This window comes from Brassica napus, chromosome A3 (genome assembly GCF_020379485.1).
Source record: "Brassica napus cultivar Da-Ae chromosome A3, Da-Ae, whole genome shotgun sequence".
In the NCBI taxonomy this organism is placed as follows: domain Eukaryota; kingdom Viridiplantae; phylum Streptophyta; class Magnoliopsida; order Brassicales; family Brassicaceae; genus Brassica; species Brassica napus.
Genome location: NC_063436.1, coordinates 10,818,502 through 10,828,914, shown reverse-complemented (window position 1 = coordinate 10,828,914; position 10,413 = coordinate 10,818,502). Strand labels below are relative to the sequence as shown.

Genomic DNA, 10,413 nt, shown 5'->3' with positions numbered 1-10,413 from the left:
CATGATCTGTGTTACCACCATCATTGTACCATTGCATAACCCATCTGATTGGTTAAAATTGCGCAGATAAGTGAATAATCTAGCAAATCAATTAGGAGGCCCAATCAGAATATAGTTAAAACTCATGTCACGGGGTTGAAGTTTTTTCTACCCTACTATTGTTGCCGTTAATAATCCTTTTTGAAAAAAAAATCGGTATGGTAAAATTGTTAATGTGCTTATATCTATTAAAGTATTTAGTGACAAAAGGAGATCTAGCATCCAAATAACTCCCATTTTTTTTTGTTAAAAAAACAGTTCATCCTCAATGCCCGTACTTTTTTTGTTTTCAAAATTGATTATGGCTTTTTGTCCCTTTTTCACCAGACTGACTTTGTTATATATAATGGCTAGCTGATTGGTGGTTATATTTTGTCGTGGTCAGTAACGCTTTTTATATTTTAAAATAATTAGATAAGTGTACATCTATTCAGTTTATATAAAGAAGTTTTGTGTCTGTGAATGATTATGTTCCTTTGTTATTTTTTAAAAAAATTGTAACTATGCTTGCAGAAGGATTGCTATTTTTTGTTGGCCCATTATATTTATTAATTTATTATTGTCATATTAAAATACCATGTTTTTAGCAACTTGTTTTTTTCAAAACTTACGTCCTTTTTTCTTTAAATAACACAATAGGTTACTAAACTTTTTCTTTAAAAAATTGTGGTATATAATATCCAAACCACGTAGGTGCAAGTTCATAATTGTTTAAAATTATAAAACGGTTTTTTTACCGAATTCTATACAATGTTAGGTTAATGTAGTAAAATCTGTTGTGGCAAATATCTACTTAATAACTGTTTAAAATAAGATCGTACGATAAATGTGAAAGTTGGAAATCCCATATTTTTTACTGAGCATTGTTGGTGATATAGTAATTGTAAAACACTAATTTATTTACACGAATTTTTTGAATTGGTAGGGTGTTGCATCAAAAGCACGTGTGGATAATATTTTACATAATTAGCTTCTTTTCAGCACTAAGACCTTGCGACCCATTTTCATGGCTTTTAAAATCACTTACGATTTACCTAAATGTAGTCGTGGGCCAAAATAATGATCGAGACGGACCAAACAATGTATTATAATATGAAAATAACTGTGGGGAAAACATTAAGGTTTGCATAAATTTATACCAATAGTACAAATATTTAAACCAAAACATGATTTTATAGAAATTTCAGAAAATGCAGATTGTTCAGAAAGATAAAAAACCAGAAGCAGACACCACACCCTTAATAAAAAAAAAACAACATTGATGCCATAGCATTATGGAGTAAAAGTGTAACACCCGTCTCTTTAACACTCGAGCCCGGCGTGCTACTAATCAACAACTTATATCTCAAATCCGTAAAAAAAGTCTGAAAGTCGACTTTCATATAAATACCGAAATAAATCCATAAATCCCATAGTCGAAATACTGAAATAATCGTCGAAATAATAGATATAAGTCTGAGAAATAAAATAAAGAAAAACGCCTAAAAGCACCAGCTGTCCGATCAATCTCCTAGTCGTCAGTCTCACCTGCATGGGGCAAATGAGGGGTGAGTAACAGGGGAGTTACCCAGTGAAGTATGGGATACTAAACCCGAAGTCCATGGACCCGGACAGAGCACTCCGAATAAATATAATTTAATCCTAACACGTTGCAAAACACGGTACCTAAAGTACCCAGAGATCAAACAAGCTGCCCACTAACAGGCCAAAACACCACCGAATATGTGCTCGGTAACACACGCCCGTAGACGATTTATCGACCTCCACGCCTTGGCACAACAGGTCGACTACGCTGTGCCGCAGCAAACACCACACCCAATGTACTTTCTCCAGCCGAAATATCCATAGTCGGCTATCAACCAAATCACATCAATATACTATATATATATATATATATTATCAATTACAAATGAACAAACATTGTTGAATCATCTAACACCCTAGTTCCGGTTAAGCAAAGAACCTAAAACTAAGCAAAACAATGACAGACTCAATTTCACGCAAACGGAAACACATTAGAAATAAATTATACTTATTCGAGGTCCTAAGCCGTGTAAGAGAAGCTCGGGAAAAGACCCTCACCTTAGCAACGTGGAAAAGTAGTAGCTATGAACTCCAACTGCTCAAACAGACTCCAAATCTGAAATCGGGGCGAAAAATCGAGTCAGAACGCCCTTCGAACGGTTAAAAACGGATAACTGGCGACTTGGTCAAACAGTCAACCCGCTGGTCAAAGGTCAACTCTGACCCAAGCCGGTCAACCATTGACCAAATGAAATCGAATTGAACCAATCGGTTTACCCAAACCAAAATCAATTTCAATTAGACCAAATCGGTTTTCCGTAACCGAAATTAAATCAATTTTAACCAGAAATCGATTTAATAAATAACCGGTTAACCTAAACCAAAACGAAATCAATTAACCTAACCGGTTGACCGGATCCGCGTTGACTCACCGAGTCGACTCGGCCGAGTTGCCGAGTCACCGGCCGAGTCACCGGCGGCGGTCACCCGCGGCGGTAAAAGGGCGGCGGCTTACCGGAATCAACGGCGGCGATGGACGACGGCGGGTTGCGCTGGCGCGTGGGATACACGCTCGGAACGCCGCGGCACAAAAGATGCGCGTGACGGCGCGTCTGGGCGAATCTCCGGCTGATCTTCCTGCTCCGGACTCGTCTCGACGTCACGATCACGATGGTGGTCTTGAAATCACGAGATTCCAAATGGTTAGTGAGTTATGATCGATTGAATGAACGGCCGTTTAAAAACAAATCGGAAAGGGCGATTTCCGGTTACCTTCGGCTGGGATCGGCGGTGAACTGGTCGATCTCGGCTCTGGGCGTGGTGGTGGCGGCGGTACGATCTCAGATGTGAGTGACGGCTCAATCTCTGTAGAGTTACAACGCTTAGGGTTTCTGGAGAATAAAATAATGGCAATAATGGTTTATATATTGGACTCACCAAGGGTTTCCTGCAACACTAACGGGCTCTGACGGGCCAAAGTGATTGGGCTGGGAATTGGGTCGTTACAATTCTCCCCCACTAGTAAAGAATTCGACCCCGAATTCGGCTCCTGAACCAACTGTCCAATACCATCCTCAAAAAGTTCTGGGTAATCAATCCTCATCTGAGTCTCGGTCTCCCATGTCTCCTCATGGATCCCATCTCTCTCCCAACGAACTCTGACAAAACTAGTCATCATGCCCTGAACCGCTTTCACTTGCCGATCCAAAATCTGTACTGGCTGACAAAGTGCAGACAAGTTTTTACCAAGGTCACTTGGTGGCTGTTGCAGAATGAGCTCTGGCTCTCTCACGACTTTTCTCAAAACTGACACATGAAACACATCATGAAAGTCTGATAACTCTGCTGATAGTCCCAATCTGTAAGCAACTGCTCCTATCCGCTCCAAAATAGGGTACGGGCCCATGAATCTCGGTTTAAGCTTCTTTAGCTTTCGAGTCTTAGATCCTCCCTGAAATGTTCTCATTTTTAGATATACCAGGTCGCCCACCTGAAATTCTAAATCCTTACGGCGCTTATCCGCATAACTCTTCTGTCGGTCATGAGCTTCCCTAAGTCGAGACTTGAGCATCTCCACCTGTTCTACTGTCTCCTGAACCATTGCAGGTTCTAAATCTCGTCTCTCCCCCACTTCTGTCCAGCAAAGTGGTGTACGACAAGGCCTACCATAAAGCGCCTCATATGGTGCCATTTCAATACTCGAATGATAGCTGTTGTTGTATGCAAACTCCGCTAGAGGTAGATACTTTCCCCAATTTCCTTCCCAATCCAAAACACAAGCCCTGAGCATATCTTCCAAAGTCTGAATAGTCCTCTCTGACTGCCCATCTGTCTGCGGATGATAAGCTGTACTCATATGGACTTTTGTCCCAAGAGCCTTCTGAAAGGCCCTCCAAAAAGCAGATGTAAACTTTGTATCTCGATCCGATACAATGCTCACAGGAACTCCGTGCAATCTCACAATCTCTCTAAGGTAAATCTGCGCCAACTGATCAGCTCCATCTGTTTTCTTAATCGCTATGAAATGAGCAGACTTGGTGAGTCTATCCACAATCACCCAAATAGCATTCCTCCCTCCTAAGGTTGTCGGGAGTCCAGTCACAAAATCCATAGTAACCATGTCCCATTTCCATTCTGGCAATGGCAAGTTCTGCAATAATCCGCTAGGCACTTGATGTTCAGCCTTAACCATCTGACATGTCTGGCACTGCGATACAAACGTAGCAACATCTTTCTTCATACCAGTCCAATGGTAATAACGCTTCAAATCTCTGTACATCTTGGTATTCCCTGGGTGGATAGAAAAACGTGAGTTGTGTGCTTGCTGTAAAATTTCCTTCCGTAGCAGTTTATCATCTGGCACACAAACTCGGTTTCGGTACATGTACATCCCGCTCAAAGCTGTGTGATATCCAATACTCTCGATTTCAATCTGCTTAACCAAAGCCTCATCATCATCCTGAACTCTGCGTATCCTCCATAGTAAATCTGCTTGTTCCAAAACATCAAGACCAGCTGTCTCCCCATCCGAAGTGATTGCACACAATCTGAGACTAGCAATTGTGCCAGTCAGCTCCTGAACCTCCTTGGTTCCTGAAACATCACTCCTGCGTCTACTCAAGGCGTCTGCCACATGGTTGGCCTTACCTGGATGATAGGTAATATCCTAGTTGTAATCCGCTAACAACTCCATCCATCTACGCTGTCTCAAATTCAGGTCCGCTTGAGTAAAGATATACTTAAGACTTTGGTGATCTGTGAGGATCTGAACTTTCTCTCCATACAGATATGACCTCCAGATTTTTAGCGCAAAAACAACTGCTGCTAACTCCAAATCAGGGGTAGGGTAGTTGACCTCGTGAGGCCTCAACTGACGTGATGCATAAGCAATAACATGACCATCCTGCATCAGTACACAACCCAAACCAGTACCTGACGCATCCGTGTAAACCTCATAAGGTATCCCTGGCCTCGGTAGTACCAAAACTGGCGTGTCCGTGAGTTGTCGCTTCAATTCTGTGAGACTCTTCGAGCACTCGTCTGTCCACACAAACTTAACATCTTTGCCTGTCAACTGAGTCATCGGTTTGGCGATACTAGCAAATCCCTTGACGAATTTCCTGTAATAACCTGCTAAACCCAGAAAAATGCGGATCTCTGTAGCACTCTTAGGTGTCGGCCACTCTGTAATTGCGATAATCTTCTCTGGATCTACAGCAACTCCTGCCTCAGAAACCACATGACCCAAAAATCCAATCTTCCTCTGCCAGAAGCTTACTCAGCTTAGCAAATAGCTGATGCTCCCTGAGCTTCTCCAACACAATCCGTAAATGCTCAGCATGCTCTTCTCTGCTCCGAGAATAAATCAGAATATCGTCGATGAAGACGATTACACACTTATCTAAGTACTCGCGAAAAACATCATTCATAAGTTTCATGAACGCTGCAGGTGCATTCGTCAACCCAAATGGCATCACTACAAATTCGTAATGTCCATAGCGTGTACGGAAAGCCGTCTTCCGCACATCCTCCCCTGCTATCGCAATCTGGTGATAACCTGATGCCAAGTCAATCTTAGAGAACCATGAAGCTCCCTGTAGCTGATCCAACAATTCATCAATACGCGGAAGTGGATACTTATTCTTTATGGTCACCTTGTTTAGACCTCTGTAATCAATACAAAGCCTAAAACTCCCATCTTTCTTCTTCACAAACAATACTGGTGCTCCCCACGGTGACGTACTGGGTCTGATGAAACCCTTACCCAATAGCTCCTCCAATTGTTTTTTTAGTTCAGCCATCTCTGCTGGTGCTAGTCGGTATGGGGCCCGTGAAACCGGTGCTGTCCCTGGCTCCAACTCAATAGTGAGAGCATCTCCTCTCGCTGGTGGTGGCCCTTGTAAGGCCTCAAATACATCCTCGAACTCCTCAACCACCGGAATGTCCTGCAACTCGTGATGTCCGTCGTTCTTAACCATCGAGATAGACGCCAGAAACCCCTCAACTCCTTTCTCCAATAATTCCTCAGCATGCATCATCGAGACAATAGAGATTCCCCGGTGAGCTTGAACACACTGGAATGTGATCTTCCCCTCTTCTCTAGGAATATGAACCCTTGCCTTCGGGCAATCTAACACCACTCGATGCCGTGTCAGCCAATCCATCCCAAGTATAACATCGTAGTAATCCAGCTCCATCTCTGCTAAGTCTCCGGTGAAAACGAACCCTTCAAGTAAAATAGGTACGTCTCGATGCACGCCAGTGGCTCCAATTCTCTCTGTGCCGACTGTCCGAATCTGCTTGGTCTTAGGCTCAAAGACACCCTGAAAAGGCCAAAACTTGACTAGTCGCGAACTCACGAAGCTGTGAGAAGCTCCCGTATCGAAAAGAGTGTGAGCTACCTCACCTCCAACAGAAACCGATCCTACACATAATTTTTTTTTAACTATACATAGTAATCACAACCACAATAGCTCTCAAGAGAAACGAGTGGGGCAAAGATACGTACCGGCTGTCGGCTCAGCTCCATTGGCCTCTCCTAGGGCATACACACGTGGAGCGACGGCTTAACGCTTAGCTGGTGGAAGCGTTGGTTGCCCCTTCTTTGGGCAATCTCTAGCAATATGACCGGGCTCATAACAACTGTAACAAATCCTGATTGCCGCTGTAGGTGTTGCGATCTGACTGGCCGAAGTCGCATCTGCTGGTTTCATCCGACAATGCGTTGACAAATGTCCCCACCTTCCGCAAGTAAAACACTTGAGACACTCTCCGTCGTGGTGACGACGACATCGAGCACAATACGGTGCTTCTGACTGGTCCCTGGTCCTCTTCTGAGTCTCATCAGTCTTTCCAGACTTAGTTTGAGATGATTTGAGGAACTTCTGCTCCTCTGCCAAACCTGCTTCCTGCTCAGCAGCTTTCTCCACCAAATCTCCCAATCTCTGGTAAGTGACGACACGACATCTGTTGCGAATGTCGACTTGCATCCCACTCAAAAACTTCCTAATCAGGTCATCCTCAGTAATACCACCTCCTGCAAACCTGCGAAGTCGGTTGAACTCAACCTCATACTCCCTGATTGTCATGCCACTCTGGCTCACATGCTCGAAGTCACTCTTCTTCTTAACCATAGCTTCTTTTGGAAAGTACTTCCTATCGAACTCCCGGATAAAATCTGTAAAGGTAAGCGGATCAGGCCCACGATGGCCCAATCGTACTCCCTCCCACCACACAAGTGCATCTTCACGTAGGTACTGCATAGCCAACCTAAGAGAAACCTCTGGTGGACACTCAATAATCTCCAATTTTCGTTGCAGACCAAGCTTCCAATCATAAGCAACTGTAGCATCCACTGTTCCCCCAAAATGCTCCATGTCCATGTTCCGCATCTGAGTCGTGAGTCTGTAAAATCTCTCATCATATACCCGGTAAACCGGTAAAGGTGGAGGTGGTGGTAGTGGTGGCTGCTGTAAACCCTGAGGAAGCTGCTGTTCTGGAACCCCCTGCACAGGAACCTGAGGTGGAATCTGCTGCGGTGGAATCTGCTGTGGTGGAATCTGCGGAGGTGGAATCTGCTGCGGTGGAATCTGCTGAGCTGGAATCTGCTGCGGTGGAATCTGTTGAGCTGGAATCTGCTGACCAGCAGCCAACTGACGGGCAACCTCCTGTGCAGCTACACGGGCAGCTTCTTGTGCAGCTACACGAGCAGCTTCCTGCGTAACCTGCTGAATAGCAACCTGGGCAGCCTGGGTAGCTGCCTGCTGAACCATCTGCATGAGCGCAGCCTGATCAAACGGTGGGACTACAGGCTGCACACCCTCTGCCTGAACACCATTCCCCTGAACATCTCCTGCAGCACCCTGCTCATCCACAACTTCACGAGCATCAGCTCTGACCCTAACTGTGCGAGTACGCTTAGTTCCTTTTTTTGGCGGCATCTGAAAACATGATGGACGGAACGATTAATTTCTGTTAAATCAGAACATTAACGATTACTGAAAAATAACCAAACAAAAAGGTGCTTCTAAGTTTTAAAAAAAAAACGTCGAAAACTAAAACAAAATCTTTGAAAATCAGGTCCCCTAACCGGCGTCCCGGGTCAAAGCCGAGACACAACCCCGCTCTGATACCAAATTGTAACACCCGTCTCTTTAACACTCGAGCCCGGCGTGCTACTAATCAACAACTTATATCTCAAATCCGTAAAAAAAGTCTGAAAGTCGACTTTCATATAAATACCGAAATAAATCCATAAATCCCATAGTCGAAATACTGAAATAATCGTCGAAATAATAGATATAAGTCTGAGAAATAAAATAAAGAAAAACGCCTAAAAGCACCAGCTGTCCGATCAATCTCCTAGTCGTCAGTCTCACCTGCATGGGGCAAATGAGGGGTGAGTAACAGGGGAGTTACCCAGTGAGGTATGGGATACTAAACCCGAAGTCCATGGACCCGGACAGAGCACTCCGAATAAATATAATTTAATCCTAACACGTTGCAAAACACGGTACCTAAAGTACCCAGAGATCAAACAAGCTGCCCACTAACAGGCCAAAACACCACCGAATATGTGCTCGGTAACACACGCCCGTAGACGATTTATCGACCTCCACGCCTTGGCACAACAGGTCGACTACGCTGTGCCGCAGCAAACACCACACCCAATGTACTGTCTCCAGCCGAAATATCCATAGTCGGCTATCAACCAAATCACATCAATATACTATATATATATATATATATATATATATTATCAATTACAAATGAACAAACATTGTTGAATCATCTAACACCCTAGTTCCGGTTAAGCAAAGAACCTAAAACTAAGCAAAACAATGACAGACTCAATTTCACGCAAACGGAAACACATTAGAAATAAATTATACTTATTCGAGGTCCTAAGCCGTGTAAGAGAAGCTCGAGAAAAGACCCTCACCTTAGCAACGTGGAAAAGTAGTAGCTATGAACTCCAACTGCTCAAACAGACTCCAAATCTGAAATCGGGGCGAAAAATCGAGTCAGAACGCCCTTCGAACGGTTAAGAACGGATAACTGGCGACTTGGTCAAACAGTCAACCCGCTGGTCAAAGGTCAACCCAGTCAACTCTGACCCAAGCCGGTCAACCATTGACCAAATGAAATCGAATTGAAAAATCAATTTCAATTAGACCAAATCGGTTTTCCGTAACCGAAATTAAATCAATTTTAACCAGAAATCGATTTAATAAATAACCGGTTAACCTAAACCAAAACGAAATCAATTAACCTAACCGGTTGACCGGATCCGCGTTGACTCACCGAGTCGACTCGGCCGAGTTGCCGAGTCACCGGCCGAGTCACCGGCGGCGGTCACCCGCGGCGGTAAAAGGACGGCGGCTTACCGGAATCAACGGCGGCGATGGACGACGGCGGGTTGCGGTGGCGCGTGGGATACACGCGCGGAACGCCGCGGCACAAAAGATGCGCGTGACGGCGCGTCTGGGCGAATCTCCGGCTGATCTTCCTGCTCCGGACTCGTCTCGACGTCACGATCACGATGGTGGTCTTGAAATCACGAGATTCCAAATGGTTAGTGAGTTATGATCGATTGAATGAACGGCCGTTTTAAAAACAAATCGGAAAGGACGATTTCCGGTTACCTTCGGCTGGGATCGGCGGTGAACTGGTCGATCTCGGCTCTGGGCGTGGTGGTGGCGGCGGTACGATCTCAGATGTGAGTGACGGCTCAATCTCTGTAGAGTTACAACGCTTAGGGTTTCTGGAGAATAAAATAATGGCAATAATGGTTTATATATTGGACTCACCAAGGGTTTCCTGCAACACTAACGGGCTCTGACGGGCCAAAGTGATTGGGCTGGGAATTGGGTCGTTACAAAAAGTATCTCAGATGATAAAGAATTAAGCGAGACGGACTTCTTCACCATCTTTGAAGTTGCTCTGGCTGAAGGCTTCAGTGGATCTCCACCATTAGGGGCTGCTCCAGCATCTGGTCATGCCTGCTGACTGCTACCCCCAGTTTCAACCTTAGCAAGAACGGTGCTGTCACCTGTTACAATGAAAAACGTAAGAGAATTACCAGGGAGCTGACTGCTAGTGTTTGCTAGAGCAAGCATCTCGCTTTGACTACGGAATGGAAAGCATTCTTCAGGGTGTGGAGAACTGGGTTCGGTTCAGTTAACCCCAACGGTGGCTGGCACAAGAGTCGCCTGAAACGTTTATGGAAATCGTCATATTCATTAAACGGATCATTAATGGTCAATGCAAATTCTTATAAAACGTGAAAATAAACTTCAAGAATACCGAAGAAACCCTAAAACAAAACTCACATTTGTATCAACCAAAAGC

General features: G+C 44.5%; 1 protein-coding gene across 1 annotated transcript; it reads right to left on the bottom strand.

Annotated features, from left to right (window-relative positions):
* Positions 1-2,583: 2,583 nt before the first annotated feature.
* Positions 2,584-8,003, bottom strand: LOC125607145. The gene is made up of 6 exons (XM_048776971.1): positions 6,635-8,003; positions 5,342-6,487; positions 4,810-5,286; positions 3,001-4,710; positions 2,836-2,928; positions 2,584-2,741 (listed from the first exon to the last, which is right to left on the bottom strand). The coding sequence occupies exons 1-6, from the start codon at positions 8,001-8,003 to the stop codon at positions 2,584-2,586; spliced, it is 4,953 nt and encodes a 1,650-aa protein (XP_048632928.1).
* Positions 8,004-10,413: the final 2,410 nt, after the last annotated feature.